This window comes from Opisthocomus hoazin, chromosome 6 (assembly GCF_030867145.1).
Source record: "Opisthocomus hoazin isolate bOpiHoa1 chromosome 6, bOpiHoa1.hap1, whole genome shotgun sequence".
Classification (NCBI taxonomy): domain Eukaryota; kingdom Metazoa; phylum Chordata; class Aves; order Opisthocomiformes; family Opisthocomidae; genus Opisthocomus; species Opisthocomus hoazin.
This window is the reverse complement of record NC_134419.1, coordinates 63758755-63776877: the sequence shown is the minus strand read 5'-3', so window position 1 is coordinate 63776877 and position 18123 is coordinate 63758755. Positions and strand designations below refer to the sequence as shown.

At 37.9% G+C, this 18123-nt stretch overlaps 1 protein-coding gene across 1 annotated transcript in view; it reads left to right on the top strand.

Annotated features, from left to right (window-relative positions):
* Positions 1-6053: 6053 nt before the first annotated feature.
* LOC104338193 (gamma-aminobutyric acid receptor subunit pi) overlaps positions 6054-18123 on the top strand; it is a 40397-nt gene continuing 28327 nt past the window's right edge. Inside the window, 3 exon segments of the mRNA XM_009944215.2 lie at positions 6054-6068; positions 6266-6354; positions 12185-12288. Of these exon segments, the coding sequence (XP_009942517.2) occupies positions 6054-6068; positions 6266-6354; positions 12185-12288 (208 nt within the window).

Below are 18123 nucleotides of genomic sequence, written 5' to 3'. Positions count from 1 at the left end.
AAAACTGTGGCTCCATTTTTGCTACAGGCTATAGAAACAAGTTAGCCGGTCTGTATAGCTAGTGAAGTATGGGATCAGTGCTGCGGTCGCACTGTATCTGCTTTCAGCCCACACTTGTGGGTGCCCTTTAGAAACTTGGTAACCCAAAGTGGTCGCCCAGGCAGGTGTCACATCTCAGCTGGGGGATGGGAGACCACCCAAGCCATCAGCGTTAGCCACACACAAGCAGTTTGCCCCTTGCTGCAAAGTCAAAAGCTTTGTTAAGGTGCCTTTGAGGTTTCATTCATCATTTGTGGCCTCTGAAGGTTGCCTGCCTCTCCGACTTGACCTGGACAGTCTTTAACGTGCATGACAGCTGAGCACCTCACTGCCTTTTGCTGCTGTGGTGTAGCCACACGGGTGGGCTGTGACTTGTGACTGCCGAACTCGGACAAAACCTGGTGCGGCAGAAGGTGATCCCTGACTGTCAGTGGGATTGGGTGTGAGAGGACCTTGCAACGTTGACATACACCTTAAAAAGCCAGTAAAGGTCTCAGATTTGAGAAACCTGTAGTTTGGTGCAAGAGGACCCTTAAACGTTTGCAGATACGTAGAGGTCCAGCTGCACAGAAAGCAGAACTGGGATGTACCAAGCAAAAGATTCAAGTAAAAAAGTCTATATACACATATAAACAACCATTAACAACCCCAGAAACTTCTGATTAGTTTGGATAATTACAAATGGCAGTAATCAAACTTGACTTGAATGCCACTGATCTGCTTGACTTTTGAGTGTCAGCAGTCTGAAAGTGTGTTTAAAAAAAGGTGAAGTTAATACTTTTTTTTTTTTTTTTACTAGAAAATAGCCTGTGGCACACTTGCTATAGATTTTTCAATAGATACGAGTGGAGTTTGCTATATTTAAGCAGTCACACGAACACATTCATTTATTAAAACCTATTCTGTGAATGTTTGTCACTACATCAATTTCTGTACATTGTGAAGCCTTGCAGTTCAGTGTTATGCTGCTTGGAAGTACATCATCTGAAACTTGTTCCATGAAGGTAACTCCTAGAATCGTATTGCCACCCAAAACACCCAGTTGTTACAAATCTGAAATTGTTTTTTCAGGAAAATTGTACAACATTAACATCTCTGCCAGTTAACTTATTTCTTAGCAATCCCAAGATACTTACTGATCTATTTAAAATGCACAGAGTGAAAACAGCAACAGCTAAACATATGAAATAACCCTATTATAGGTTATGTAAGTTACTCTAAGGCTTTGGTGTTTATGAAATTGATAATACAGAGAACTTGGTGAGGAATACAGACCTCAATCTAGAACAGCAAATGTCTAACAATTAGACAGTATTCACATACTTAATACTGTAATATTAGCAGCATACTGCTAGTCCTTACTCCTTTTGTGGTTAGAAGTACTGATACTAACAAAAAATTAAAGTGGCTGCAACAATGGATTTTTTTTGACCTTCCAAGCATATTTTGAGGACAGTGATTTTACATGTTATCTTGTAGATTGTTTTGGATATTGAAATACAATTACTAAGGTGTTGCTGATACAGCCTGAAATCTTGCCGTGCTCATTTATTTTTTTTTTAAATAAATGAACCTGTTTGTCATACAGATTTATTCAGGATCATTTTAAAGATCTCTCATACAATGCCCTATACGCATATAAGCAATGTTGAATTGTGAAGCTTCACTTACAGCTCATTTTGCTACACCAGAGAAGTGGATCTTCATTTCTGGTGAAGCTTAAATTCATTCTGCTTATTTTAACAATATGATATTCTGTTGTTGAACAGTATCTTGGACAAAAGCATCTCAGAGCACAAAACTTGAGAAAGATGTTGTACAGATTGGACCAACTTGCTGAGTGTTTCCATTAAAAAGTGATATTTTCAGCTATTATTTGTATTACCTGGGACGCATGGCAGCTGTATTGATCAGGACATCAGAGCATAACTGCAATCCAGTATTTCACTTTGAACTGTTGCCAGATATATCAACAGTAGAAACTTCACATCCATGCAATTGCTAAGATAGCACTGTCGCTATGGATGGCCCCCGTACTGCCTGTCTCTGCAAAGAAAACATGACAAGACAGCTACTTGCATGGACCAAGTAAATCTAACTTTGCTTACTTGCCCAAGGAGACCTTGCATGGTTTGTGTCCATGCTAGGCAATATCAGAAGTGCCTAGGGTTTAGAAACAAGCTAGCTGGTACGCTAAGAGCCAGCTTGTCAGCCAGATAAGAGGGTGCCCCTTATAATACAGTGCAGACACGTGCACTGGTCCACTTTCATCAGTCAATTCCCTGGTCAGACCCAGAGTTTTACTGCTGCTGGGTTTTATTCCTTCTTTCTAATTTGCCAACAAAAAAAATCTCCTGCTGCTTTTCACTCAAGCCATGCTCTCTGCAGTATTAATCGATCTTAACATGAAAAATAATCTTGATGTGTGAAAATTTTTGCATTTTCTTCTCTTTTGGATCTATGCATTTTAGGGAGACTTAAGAAGTATCATGAAATTAGGGCTATTGTAGACAGGCATCCAGATTAATACAAAGACAGATAGCATGTTACTTTATTCCATAAAATGCTGTCTGTCAGTGACTACTGTCAATCAGTTGCATGCAGTTGGCTTTTCCAACTGATGAGTGAAAACTACTCACTGTCCCTTTATTTTCACTTGTTGCTTGTGCAGAGCTGAAGGTAAATAGAATTATTTCCTATGCAACTTGGAAATATGAAGAGCAAGGAAGACTGCCCAGAAGAACTACAGAAGCCAGTGAACATGGCAATATAGTGCCCGGTGCCAATTTGCTAGAAGCAAGGACAGGAGTGAAGAATGAATATAGAATCTGGAAGTGACAGCGGCATTCAGGGGCCACATGATGGAGGAGTTTTTCCTTTTTATCTCTCTGCCCCTCTACTTCTGAATCTTATCGTGTGATCGTCTTCCATATATCCACTCCCTTTCTCCCACTGAGTCTTTTGTATTTCCAGCTTTCCATCATTTTCCCCTCCAGTTGGTTCTTATTGATCTGACACCCAGAGAATGGAGTGAAGAAAATATATATATATACTCATTGGCTATGCTGCAGTTGCCATGGACAATGCAAGTAAGACAATGCAGAGTAGGGGAGGTAGTTATACTTTGGCACTCTGGCTGAATCCCTCCTGAATTTCTGGCTGCTTTTCGGTCAGGCACTTGAAGGCACTGTCATTCAACAGTTTGGATGCAGAAGTAAAATGCAACTGCAGTGCAAATTAAGCTTATGCTGTCTATAAAACTGCTGTTGACTTTTTATTTTAAGATAATTCTGCATGTAGTTATAGATGTCTGCAACAGCAGCCATAGGAATTCAGTCATATGGCCACTACCATTTGACAAAGTGTCTTTACCTGTTAATTTTCAGTCTTTTCCATGCATACATTTGTGGATAAGATACTTCAGTATAGCAGGTGTTTCATGCTTTGATTCATTCACACAAAATTGACTTCTAGTGAATTTTTAAAATACTGCTAACTACCTCTGCCAGCTTTCTGCCTCATCCCATTTCAGTCTGAGGTTTGTGTAACTAGCGTAATTCCCTTTACATCTCATGCTGAAGATAAAAAATACTGAATTCCAGGAGGAATGCAAAAACATTAGTTACCATTTTACAGTCCTCATCTGATCTGATTCAAAGTAGAAAGTGTTATTGCCTCATCATATGGGAAACTGGGGCAGATATTTGTTACCTTCACCTCAATTACTTAATAGTATGTTTAAAACATGGGGATGTGTCACTATATTCACAGTAATCTGGACAGCATGTAGTCTGTCTGGTAAAACCAAATGGCTCAATAGTCCATGCAGAAAACAGGTTATGTATATTTTTCTAGGCTCTGGGAAAGGTGAAAATATAAGTCCTGCTGAACTAGTTTTAAATACTGGTAGTTAGTATGGTCTACATATGCAGGAAGGAATCCCGCTGCGAGGATATAGTATTTGATAAAGAAATTTGTGACAGAGCAAAGGTCCAGATGTGCAAACATGCCAAGAGGCAGGCTTTTCAATGGAGCAAACCAGCTCAGTAAGCTCCATAAAAAAAGAACAGCACAGAAAATGTGTGTGTGCATGCAAGCGTGTATGCACATGCAGCAGTGATTTATATATCCAGCTTAAGTATTATCTGTGAAACTGCTGAAGACTTCAGTAGCTACCCAGTTCTGGTCCCTTCGCAGTGATGGGCTGCCAGTTGACATGGCAATTAGAGCTCTTGAGTAGTATTTCTTACACAGAAATAAGAGATCCGCTCCTTCCTGTTATTTCCATGTTCTTTCTTCCTAAGCCTACTGTAGAATGGATTTGACCTTTCACGTGTTAAAGACTAAAATTCTCCACCCCATCCCCCCATGAAAATTGCTAAATTGGATGTTGGTTAAGATCTGGAGGTAAGCCAGTTGCTTTAGAAAGATATTAGTAGTCAACACATTCATTTTGCTCTTCAGTGCTGTAAAAACTAAAACTAAACAAGTATAGAAATATGCATAGTTTCCTTAATCTGTTTATAAAGGATCTTCAGACACATCAGGAGCTCATAGTAGCAATTCAAAAGCTAAATATAAAAGATGCTTTATGAAGTACTTATAAAGTCAGTAAGAGCTTTTCTGGGAACCAGAAGGATAATACTTATTTTTAGCATATTTTCGTGTGAGCTAAAGATAGTGAATGCAGAAAGTATCCAACCAAACCCAAAATGAGATACGCAAAAGAGATCACACAATACGCACCAGGAGTGTTACAGAATCAGCATTTAGAGAGCAATGTTCTGACAACACCATCTGCTCATTTGTGCTGTATCTTCCTATTACAGGCTCTCTTAATGTCTCATGCATGATTTTCTGTGGAAGTCAGTAGGAGTATATGATTTATTTTGACATTAATATTTACCAGGCTGGTGTATGCTTAAAGCATCCAAGATGCTGAGAATTTTTACTTGTTTAAAAAGCTATTGAAAAGGCTTTCATTTTGCTTTGGAGACATTAACAACTTATTTGTCACTTCACCACTGTTACACAGAAGTCAGATACCATTCACACTGCATTAATTTAATACCACTAGTGTTGTTCCTACTAGAATGATAGACTGAAAGAATAGTTACTTTGGGGTAAAAAAAGTTTGCTAGCATTTTGCGTTGGTCGCTAAAGGATCGTGAAACAATGCTTCAACTTGTGAAGCTTCAAATTCTTTACTGTTAGTAATTTATTGTGAAATCAAGACACTCCTGCAAAATTCATCCTGGACATTGAAAATAGTATTGTTTGACTGTCCCTTCCTAAAACCTGCAACAGATATTTCATTTGTATTTATTAACATTTAACAGTTGTCTTGCAAATTCTGGGTAAATAATGTTCCTGTCATGTAGGTTTTTTTTTTTTTTTTTTAAGTTTTGAAGCGAGACTTACAAATAACATTTCAGTGCTTTGATGAAATATAGCAAAAGTTTGCACAGCCTGTGAATTTCAGATCTGTTGCATGACTGCATTAAACTATTGATTGATACTCTTTTCATCCAGAAATGGATTACAGAGTTGACAGATTACTTAAACATTGTGGATGTGAATCATGATGACAACAGCAAAGAAATCCCATTCAGAAGAAAACATCCTGCCTCAGCCAGACATTTTCATGAATGTGGATAGTTATGTATGGTTATTTATATACAAAGGATCTTGTTTTAATAGCCAGAGGTAGAAACATACCATTTCTATTTTCCTCATTAACAAAATGCTCACAAAAGAAATGTATTATAGGTGTTGTTACTACTCATGTACCAGAGATGTTTCTCAAACAGCTCTGTGTTCTAAGACAGGGTTATGTATTTTCCATTCAGAGGTGTGCGCCGATATGCCAGAGATGCACTCGTTTACAAGCATGAATAGCAGATAGAAAACTCAGTGTTTGATTCTCTGCACAACTGCACTATTTTTTAAAAACAATTACTTTTCCTAATATTTAAAGGACAGGTGCAAAAATGAAAGAGCTGTAGTATACTGGAATGTAACTTCTATTGGTAAGTTAAATTATTGCTGATACCATGTATTTTTTTGAGTTTTGAGGGTTTTTTTTATTGTAGATATTTACCAACACATTTATAGCAGCAGCTATTCAAGATACAGTATCTTTAGTGTTGAAAACCTTGTGAAATCTGTATATTTGAAATGCAAATGTGTTGTAAAACACTACCTCTGCACTTTTTTTTTTTTTTAGGAGCTACAAGAACTTTTGAAACCACATCTGACAATGTGCAGTCTTAAATGCTGCAGTCTCGGAGCCCTTTTTCTGTTGATGCTGTGTAGGTAAGAAGTATTTGCTAAAATATATTATTCCTTCAATGTAGAATAATATCAGTTAATTTGTAATCAGTTTACTGAGAAATTGATCTGACCAGGTAACAGAGCCAAATGTACGTGACAGGTGAATCTTACCTCTTACAAAGATTAAACAACCTGGATATTAATAGCAGAAATACAGGACTAAACTCCTTCACAAATCATCTCAGCTGCTTGACTGAGTTACACATTTTTTCACCGACAAGACTGATGGGAGTTAAAAAAGAAAGGAATTTAACTGAAGCAAATGATCCCTCAAATGAAGGATTACTGTGTAGAGAGTGTGAATATCGAATCAGATGCTTAGCAGATTCAGAAGGGCACATGGTTCTTGCCTGGAGTGTGGCACCTTGCCCAAGGACAGAAGCACATAGTCCACATAGATGTACTGTAACCTTGAGGTAGTAAAGTCGTCGTTGTGCTTTTTTTACTAGAGGAGAGTGTCTTAAAGAATTACCTGGTTAAAACACTGTCATCTTATTCTCTGTTGATGAAATGGTGGTCTTTAGGAAAGCTGAGTTGTTTTAAGCTGGAAGGTGAAATGGATCCCTTCTGTGTACAAGTAATCCTGCTACTGGTGTGGTTGCCATGACAAAAACTTAAGATAGATGTAGTGCTTAAAATGTATTCCTTCTATAAAAATGGGGAAAAAAAAATACTCTTTATAAGTAATTATAATAAGAAAATGCAAGCATGGACAGGTTAAACATTGTCACTCCCACCTTCAACTGAAATGTTTAAAGTCTGTTACCCAATTCTCTTGGTAGAATTGCCTATTTGGTCTCCCAGTAAATTCCTCAAAATGAGATTCTGCCTGAGCTTTAGTTCAAGTGGGTGTACAAACACATGTTGAAATAAAGCCTCCACTTGGCCAGGACGGCAGGTGGAACAGTCCCCTGAAAGGGAGTTTAAAATATCCATCTCCTCCACCTTCTCTAGTGCTATAAAAAGATCTTCGTCCAGAACACACCCTTGCTCTAATTCCACCTTCCTTCCTTGTCATCTGAGACTTGCCACACTCCATAATCATTGGATGATACATAGCTTTGCAGTAATGAAGCACTGCTAAGAGACCAACAAAATTTCAGAAGCATCTATAACAAGGAGGCGAAGTTCAGCCTGCAGTATAGGATTGCCTTCATTCAATTATTAGCAGGCAGACTTTGTGAATCCTCTCTTACAGCTTCACATGGCTAAGAGTGTCCGGAGGCACAGACAGTTAATTCCTGCATAGTATCCGTGGCACCTGCTTAGCCTGGACACAAGTGCACAGCATTGAGCTGATCTGGTCATGTTGTACCAAATCCAAACAGGCTGAGAAGCTCTGCCGCTTGGCTAGCTCACAGCCAGGATGATGCTTAGGTACACAAACGTCTTTTTTCCAGTGCACCTCAGGAAGGTTTGGTGAAAGCGCTGTTTAAAACACAACTATCCAGCTTGGCACTAAAACAGAGAAAGATGTCTGAGCAATATCCAAGAACTGAGGTGCAGTGAAACAAGGGCCAGGATTGCTCCCATGCTATCTCTATGCTGTTGTAGAGATCCACACTATCTGCATGCCAGGCTACGTAGGTCTTTGCCTTACTTTCTAGTTCTCCCTTCCTGAATGACATTTCTGAACTTCACTTTCAGTACTTGACATTAAATTACATTACAATCACATCATAGACACACATACTAAAACCTACATCCAGGGGGTTACCTGGGTGGTCACTTTCCCAGAAATATTTTTATTAAGAAGTAGAAATGAAAAAAGTGAGGCAAATTTATGAGAGTAATCAGTAGAACTTACACTTCAAATCGTTATCGGGAATCAGCTGAAGTAAATGTATGCAATTTGATCCCAAGAAAGACTCCCATTTATTTCAGGAAGGATGTTTTGAAATTGAAGAATGCCAGCCCAAGTTTATGGGGTCAGATCGAGAAAATTCTGTGGGATGTTGATTTTTTTTTTTTTTTGTTCCTGCGTTTAACAGCGCTTACACTACTGAAGTATTTGTTCCTGTATCTGGTAAGTGGTAATGTAGTGCTGCTGTTTCAACCTCACCAATTAACTAGAAACCCATGACAGTACTGGCTGCTTTGGAGCAGACAATTAATTGGTGATTTGGGTGATTCTGCTGCAGTTTCTCTACAAAGACTGTACAAAAGCCTGTGTCCTTGAGCACAGCAGGAATGAAACAAGTAGTAACACCTTTGTTTGCATCTGTAAATCCTTCGCCTGTCAGTGGATTGCCTGAAAAAAGCTTTTTTTCCCCAGCTTCTCCTGACGGGGGTGTTTCAAAAGCTTGCTCAGACTGTGTTTGGCATTTTGTTTCTCCCTTCTCTCAGTTCTAAGGTGTTCCTGCCTCTTTCATGATACATAACTTCTGACAAAAAATAGCCTGGAAAAATATTCCCATACATGTGTCTAGACCATACTTCTGTTTTAAGCAGTGATACATTATTATATTCTACTAAGACACTAACCTGAAAGTGTCTTAAATACCAAGCAATTGTTGTGCCTTCCAAGTTTAGCCTAACCTGTAAAAATACTGTTTTTGACCCATAAGAATAACTAAGGAAATGAAATAATTAGAATTCAGACTTGATAAAAGTGACCATAAGTCACTGAATTGTGAGGAGTTCAAAACATGTATTATATATTGACTGCCCAGAACAGACAGATATTCCAGGCTGTCAAATAAATATTTATTCAGTTTTGTTCTGTAAAAGTCTCTTCTCTCCTCAGTGCCTGGAACAGCTGTTTCAAGGCAATTCCATATTTAGATGTGTGCCAATGTATTTCAAATGCATTAAGGAAATGCAAGAACTAAACCACATGCAGTTAATCAAATTTAAAAACACAGGGTAAGAGAGGAGCTTAGATGAATTGATGAGAAGATACATGCATAAGAGGAAAGAGCCTCAGCTTTTACTTTTATCCTTTGTGATCCCTGCATAAGGCTATATGACAAATTTTTTTTTTTTTTTTTTTTAAAGATTTCTACAAGAATGTAGGCAGCTGTGAGCTCACTCTTGCTTAGTGATGAATGGGGCACAGGAACTGAAGAGATTTAAAGGAAATATAAAGGAAACAGGACATCCTCCCTTAAAATGCACATAAGCAAAACCACTGAAGGAAGGCACGTAACATCTATAGGTTCCTTGCCTTCCAACTCTGACAATCTGCTTCTGAAAATGCCCAGAGTTACCAGGATGCCAACATTACACAGAGACATTCAGGAAGCATCAGGTTCCTCTCATATATTGGCTTACCATGATAGGCTTCTCAAAGACTAGCACAAGACAGTGAATTCACAGCCTGAATTACTGCACAACAGCTTTCCCATACCAACAAATTCTTACTTAACCATAAAATCAAACATGAAAGATATATATTAATGACAGAAATAAAAAATTATCTCAAAGGATACCACAGGTGATTTAAGTAAAGGACTTGCATGCAATAACGCTAAATATTTAAGATGTATTTCGGAAAATAGCTATTAATGATAACACACCAGACCACTCTACAGTTGCATACTGATCAGTGGAACAACATTATACCCTCACAGTGGAAAAGGGACAAGTTTTCCTTTGTTTCACAATACGTGAAAGTTATTCAGGAACAATCCAGTAAAACTGTGAAATTAAACTCAAGCAGCTCATTTAATGCTTAGCTAAAATGATATGTAAATTACAAAAGCAGAAAAATCTGTTGCTAGTACAGTACTTAAAAATTAATTAAGTTTAAGTACATTTCTAATTCCAACACTTTTGTGCAGCATAAAACTGGGTTTTTTTTATTTATATTCACATTTCAACTCCACGTGACTGCGCTTGTTTCTTTAGGTCACAACTTACAGGAGAAACAGTCCTTATTTCAATGCTGACATTACTCAAGACCACACTTAATATTAAGTAAAGTAACAATGTAGTTCACTAACAAAAAAGAAATAAAATCAAGGGACAAAATAAGGAAAATAAAATAATTCAAATATCTAAGCTGTGTAAGTTATAGGACTGTTAATGAAAAAGAGCTACTTGTGCTGGAATAGGGTCTGGTGAACACAAAAATTAAACAGCAATAGCAGCACTTAAAGACAGTGGGCACCACATCCAAAACCACAGTGCGACTTGGCCATGTGCCGTCAGTGAGATCATCTTGGCATTTAAGTTTTGCCAGTTTAAGATACTGGATAATTCCTAGCAGATAAAAACCAGTTTCCTGACAGAGCAGCTGAAGTTCTCACAGAAACACAGTAAAACCCAAATCAAAGGAGCAAGCTTTGGAAGGCTGCAGAAGACCCAGGAATATCATTAGGAGGAGCAAGCGGAGGCTTTGGGAGAAGCTTTCTAGGGTAAATTGAAAGAAGAAATTTAGCAAAGATTTGGCAGGACTAGGAAGGACCACAAAACACCAGTGCTCCTTCAGCCATCAATTTGCACTTCCATCATTCTTCTCTGTAAGGAAGAGACCATCCTTGTCGTCATCATCCTCCTCCTCCCCAGGGCTGAGCCACCATAACTACAGCTCTTATACCAGCTGTAGAAGAGCTAAGGGGTACAGCTAGTCACTCTTGGGGACCAGTCCTTTTTGGTATAGGAAGTAAGAAATGTAGTAGCCTTCTGCTGCTGAATATATAGGTGGCTGCTCTCCATCAGCAGAGACAACACCTCTGCCTGCAGCCAGCTGGGCTTCCATGAGTCAATCAATTATTTGCTTCTCACCTTCATAATTAAAGAAAAGTCACACCTCCACTTTTCTTAAATCGTTGTCAATGAGCAGTCAGTACCACTTGTGCTTCAATTTGTGAAGTGCACGGCCCGAATTTGTGATGGGTGAGCACACCCTGCTCGCTCTCTCAGGGTGCTCATCTTAGGGGTAAGCAGAAATGAAGGGCAAAGCTTTTTTTGCTATAAGGCAGTATACTTATGATGTAAAAGTCCTTAATGGCCTCAGCTGTCCCTCCCACAGCTGCTGACCATCAAGACCCATGAAAAGTGAAGGAGAGGGAAAAAGAAAAATAATAAAAAAATGAATCCTGATATGGTCAGGGTGAAGAATTGCCACAGAGGTATGTATCTTCCCCAGTACTGTTGCTCATCTGCCCTAGGAACCTCCCAGTGAGGCTATTGCAGGGGCCCCAGGGCAAAAATAGGGTTGGTAAATACTTATTTATATTTGAATTCTGTGGATTGTATTTGTAGCTGTTTCTGAACGTAGGAATTGTTTGCGTTCTCGTTATGCTTCACTGGTTTTGCTCAACAGGATTATTTCTGTAGCCTGTTTAAAAATTGTGATATAAAAGCAGGATTTTAAAAGTGTTTTTTATGCACTGATCTCTGAGGTTGGTTTCTGTCTCTCTCCAGGAGCTAAATTGAATGTATTTTATTATGTAAAAAGAAGCTTAATTTTAAATGATGAAATAAACAGTCAACACCCCTCCCCCTTTCCTAGGTTATAACAATAGTGTCCTATTTACAGAGAAGGTATTAAAGAAAACTGAACTACTTTCTCAGGTGAGGAAATGTTAGGAAATGATACTTTAAAGAAATTATAGACTTTAAAGTATAAAAGTGGTATTTTTTTCCAATAAGAGACTAATACAGATTATAAAATCTGATATTTTCTAGAACATTATTTTTCTACAGTGCTATGAAATGCAGACATACAAATGTTTCATGATGTGTTATCTGGTGGGCGATAATCATCAGTAACCTTGAGATTAATAAAGCATTTTTCTGGAATGTCATCTCTGCTGTAACTGATGATGTTCTTTCAAAACAGCCTCACTTTTTAAATTACTTTTAGGTTGATGCAAATTCCTGAAGCTGAAGGAAAAGGTGAAATTCTACCTCCAACTATACAAAAAATAATAAAGGGATACAACAAGTATCTACGTCCGTTTTTTGATAGTAAGTAGAAAAGCTGTTTTAATAAGGTTGAGCCATAACAAAATGCAGTGTCTCAAAGTCAGCAATGAGAGCAAATGTTTTCTCGCTGTACTTTTTTTCTCCAATGTTTGACAGTGACTGATCTGATTATACATGATGTGCTATGATGTAAGAAGATACAGCGTAATAGTTTTTGTAGCCCAAGGTGAAACTTATATATTCCAGGCATTCACAAGTGAAACTTCCAGACTCTGTTAGAAACTTGGCTATTGATGTTCAAGCGTCCTTAGTGAAATACGCTGTAATACCTTACCTGTTTAAAAGCAGAATTTCCCCTAATTTCCTAAATACTGTAAAAAAATTTGATTAAAGATAAGAAAGCTTTATATATCAAATTGTTCATAAAAGAACAAGCAAATCTTGTTGCTATACCAAGTATTATGTGCATCTACTATAAGATTGCAAGAGAACTATTTAATAAATGCTTCTTGCCTCAGGTCTTAAAGGTCGTTGAACTGGTTCACTGCAGAACTGTGAGGTAAAACGAACTGAAAATGTCAGTTCCCTGTGTCAGCAGGCCACGGTTGCCAGGTTGGAAGACCCACATAGTCTTCTGCACCAAGGCTGATTTTACTGCCCTGCAGTGCAGGGTTAGGCACCTGAAATCTCAGTGACAAACATCTCCCTGGCTTGAATCAGGCAATTGTACCTATCAGAAATATTGAGGAGTTACGAGGCGCGGTGAAGATCTCTGCCTGGACTAACTGCACAACTCGGAAACAGAAAGTATTCTGCATGTTGAAAAGATGCCCAGTGCCATGTGTCTGTCAGAAAATAAACTTACAGGGTGAATGCTAGGCAATAGTTCTTAAGTTAGATATTCAGAAACATCAGGGGTTTCAAACGAAGACTTTTACATCCCTTTATATCCTGCTTAAAAATGGTTGACTAAAGAGTTTCTCAGACCATACCTTTACCTCTTGCCATTCAAATACCTGGTAAGAATATCAGCCGGTTCAATAAGGACATGCTGCATCATGTGCAATTTCTAAATGCATTTCATAAAAATATTAAGATGAATCTGTATTTTAGGTCTAAAAGGAAGGGAAAATGACTACTTCATCTGTTTGGTTTTACTGTAATTGTCTCAGCTGCTGATACAACTGCTTTAAAGTAGTTACATGGTCTAAGAAGATTATCAGCAAAATAAAAGTAATGCTAATAAATGAACTAACCCCTTCTCATTGGAGAAGATGGAAAATATACTGATGGCCACTAAACATACAGTTGTTTCATTCATTACTTCATCCTAGTATTTGAGATATGTTGGCACTGCCATGATGGCTGTGCTTTGGTAGACAGCAAACAGAATTTTGTTGCAAAATCATATGATAGTAGTTAAGACCAATAGTAAAGTACTTCTGAGTTACGAATCTTCCTTTTCTAATGTGACCCAATTTTTTTGTCAGCTGTTGTAATGCAGTGTGGCTATAGCTCTTTTTCTGGCAGGGAATTTTTTTGGAGGGACTTTCTGTGTTTGCCTGGAAATCCCAGAAGAGCTCAAGCATAGATCAAGTCTATGCCACATGCAGAGCCAGTCTAGTGCTTCCAGACAGTGCCAGTATTGCTGCAGGTGCTCGCCATGGCTCAGGCATGCAAACACTTGCATCTTAGAAATCTTTGATGTGTATATATTAGCCCTGCTGCTGAAGGAATGGGATAAGACTCTGAAAAATGCATGTTATTGATGCCATTTCTAAATGCAGAGCTGGTAGTTTTGTGAGAAATTACTTTTTTGTAGGAGTAATTTAGGTTAGAATGACCCAGGAAGAGTTCATCCCAATTTGTGAACCTGCAGCTTTTTGCAAGATCATTTGGGAAGAATTGGGAACATTTTCCATGTGATAGAGGCATGTATGCTGGGCGTGGAGTGGGGAGTGGTATCTGCCTAGCCCTGACCCCTCTCTGTTACTGTCAAGGTGGGCTACGGCTCAGATGAGATTCAGGCCCAGGTGAAGCTATTGCTTTTCTCAGAAGCAGATCTTGTAAACCACCTAAATCCTCAGCTTAACAAATCAGTGGATTATACCGATCTGTGTGACCACAGATATCCTAGCTGTCTTTTGTGTAATATTTTGCCTGTTTCTATGGATATTATCTGCTTGCAGGTGTTGTATCTTGTATCTGTTCTTTGTGAGAAAGAGATTTAAGTATAACTGGCTTTACTCAGGATTGTGTCAATGGCTACACTACACCTGCTAAATACCTGGTGAAGCCAGAGTATCAGTCTAGTTGTTTATACCTCTTCTGTGACTTTTTTTACCCTACTTATCCCCCCAAATCCTTAATTTCTTTGATATGATATTTGCATGTTAATAGTAAGAGACTGACCAATCAAAAATGAATCTGGACATCTAAGTGCTGGTTAGAATTGACTAGGCTAATGAACAAATGTATGATAAAAACATAAACTGGGGTATTCTGGTCCTGGTGGAGACTGTCAGCTACTATAAAGGCCTGTGCAGCTCTAATTGTGTCAACCTATCGGTGCTGATTTACTCTGAGAAGGAAATTTGTGTTTCTAGAAACATGAACAGACAAGGATGTATGTGCATATTAACCCCAAGATCTATGTTTGCTGTCTGAAGTGAATGAGAGGATTTTCATAAAATGGAAATCTAGTATGTTGATATGCAGAAATATCAAAAAATAATATCCTAAAGTCAGCCTCTGTAAGACACTTGGCCCCCTTTTTTTTTTGCCAAGATTCCTTTGCTTTCAAAAGCGTGCACGTTCCTGTTTGTTTGTGTAATCAGTTAGATATACACTCATAAATATGCGTGAAGAAATTTGTCATAAAACTAGATGGTATTATTTGTTGGCATCTGCAGTGCTTTGAGCTTAATGTCAGCTAGTCATAATGGAACACTGAAATGTGATTTTTATCAAGTGTGAGAGGGCCAGAGGTTAGCTTGAATTTTAGAATAACGTAATTCAAAGTCATTTCAAAGTTATTTGTCCTTGTAATTTTTCTTCAGGCAGGAAATGGGGATTTTTGAAGTGATGCATGGTGCCAAGATACAATCATACTCTTAGAAAATCAGTGACGCTGAACTCCTTAATACTTAGCAAAGTGTTTTTTTAGTCCTGAAAAGAAAACATTGAGTATAAACAAATGATCGTAAAATGAAGGTTCCTTTCCAGGCTTAGTATGTCAAAGGTTTGCAGACAAGGAAAAATGACCGAGCATTTTATGTTTGTCTGTGGTGGGTGGCACATACCAGTTACCAAATTATGGGGTACTTTTACACAGTGTTGAGTACAGAGGACTCCCAGCTGGGCTGGTTACTTGGCTCTGCTCTAATCTGAATGATACTATTAAGAATGTTGTCTTTCCTTAACTATAGCATTTGAATGTCCCTCTTTGAGCCGGTTCATCAAGGAAGTCTTAATAAACTGAACACACAGAGCTGGGAAGTTCCATTAGTGAATTAAAAAAATTTCTGATCTAGAATAATTTTAGCCATTCTTTGGGCTGGAATATGAAATACTCCTATATGAGTGTTAGCAGATAGTACTCTGAAGGTAATAATATCCATCCTAGACTTTTAGATAGATGTGAAAGTCTTCTATAGAAAAGCTGACATAAGAAATTTAAAAATGCACAGTTATTTCCCTTAAATGTGCTACATAACCCTGGCACATTTATTTCAGCAATACAAGCTGATTTCAATATCAGGTTTTCTGCTGAAACTGTGTAGACCAATTTTATAACTTCACGTGCTATGCCAAACCTCTGTGAATTAATGAACAATTCCTGCTGACTTCAGTGAGCCTTGGATCAGGTTCGCAGAGTTGTTAAGGGATGCATAAAATCTTGTAAATAATTTTATACAAATAGATTTTGTTCTGTGATTGAATGTGATAATTTAAGTGTTCTAATTAAAAAGAGAGAGGCTAGGAAAAGGTCACAGCTAAGTACATTTGAATATGGAAGCTGCTTACAAGTGGTATAGAAAAGTGTCATGCTTAAATCCGTGATTCTAAACACATTTAAAAGGTTATTATTCTTAGCTTTGTAGTGAGTAACACATTTTATGGTATTAAGGTTTAAATTCAAGAAAACAAATTAAATCTTTGAGTCCAACCTTCTGCACAAGACCAGTCATCATATTTTTCTCCCAAATGTTGTTTATATTAAGTTCCATGAATTTAGATGAAGTCATTTTAGTCCTCAGAAGTTTACAGTTCACACCAAAAGAGATCAGGAGATATCGGGATGTCAGCAGTGTCTAAGATTTAGAGGGACAAGCTCAGAGGGTACATGAGAAGGAAGTACCAAGTAATTGTCGTATAAAGATGATTTTATGTACCGATTGACCAACGTCTAATCCTTCAGAGAAAGGCAAAAATCCTATTACATGTATGGCCAGTTGTATATTGGAAAAAAAAAAATATCTCTGGAATTCCTGCTGAAACCTTAAAATTGTGATTTATTAAATCAGTGGTTTGATGCAAAACTGTTAACTTCAGCATACAGGTGGTAATGTAGATTTTCCTTCCTTTCCCATGGAAATAAGAGACACTAGAAGACTGTTTTTGCCACCAAACCCATCTTCCTTCATGCAGGACAGTTTGGTTTTTGGTTTTGGTTAGTCCCTGCACCTTCCCCCCTCCCCCACTGAGTTCTAGAGACTCTAAATGATGAACAGTGATGAAGTACAGTTAGAGGAAAAAAAAAAAAAAGAATTTTTTTGAAGCTTCCATAAACTGGGATCTTGCTTTACTTTGTCAGAGAATGTGTACAACTGAACTACTGGATACCTGTTCTGTACACTTCCTGACACTGGGCAAGTCACCTCTAGGTCTTCTCTTTAAGGAGCTGAGTAAATTCTGTTCCTTAATTTCTGTGTTACGAGCTTTGATATTAAGCTTCCAAAGTTTTTGTCTTCTGGAATATTTCCCTCTCAATTGAACTCTGTCTGCTGTTTGCACTTTTTTTTTTTAAAATGTGGAAAACAAGTCTTGTCAGAGTAATCTCACAGTAGTCTTGCCAATAGTTTAGATTGCAAGATAACTTAATTCTGTGTATTGCTCCCCATTGCAATAGTGCTTCTGCCAAAGCATGATACAGAAGGATCATGCTGAAATGATTATCTGTGACAACTTCTAAATCCTTCTCAAAGGCACTGCTTGCCAAGATAGTTTCTTATCCTATACATACTGCCTGCGTTATTTGTCCCCACATTAATTGCTTGCATTTGGCTGTGTTAAAATGTTTTTCTGACAAGTGATTTATCAAGCTGTTATTACTATCCCCACCAATTTTTGTCTTGTCCACAAACTGTACTAGCAAAGCTACATCACTCTCTAAAGATCATTGATGCGAACAAATAGAATTGAAACTGATTCCTGCTAGAAATGAGTCTGTCTTCTGATGTCTTCGTATCAACAATTACAGCTGAGATCTGTCAGAAGGCCTGTCTTAATCTGTCCAGCTGCTTCGCCTAATGTATATTTGTCAAGAAAGATATCGTGTGGTGGGAAGTTAAATGCACCGAAAAAATCCAAGCATAATGTATCACTTTATCTAGAAGTCCCATAATACTCTAAAATAAAGCAAAGCTGGCAATTAGGCAGACTAAAACAGTTTTTCATGAAACTATAATAAATTATTCTAGTGATACTTTTCCTTCTACTTCTCTGTTGTTTTTGCATAGCATTTTTTCCAGGATTGCTGCAGGGATGAGGTGTTCTTTCAAAAATCCACCCCTCTGAGATATTTCTGAATGTCAGAATTGTTTTAAGTTGTCTTCAACTAAATGAAAAAGAGCTAGTACTAACAGTTCAGCACTT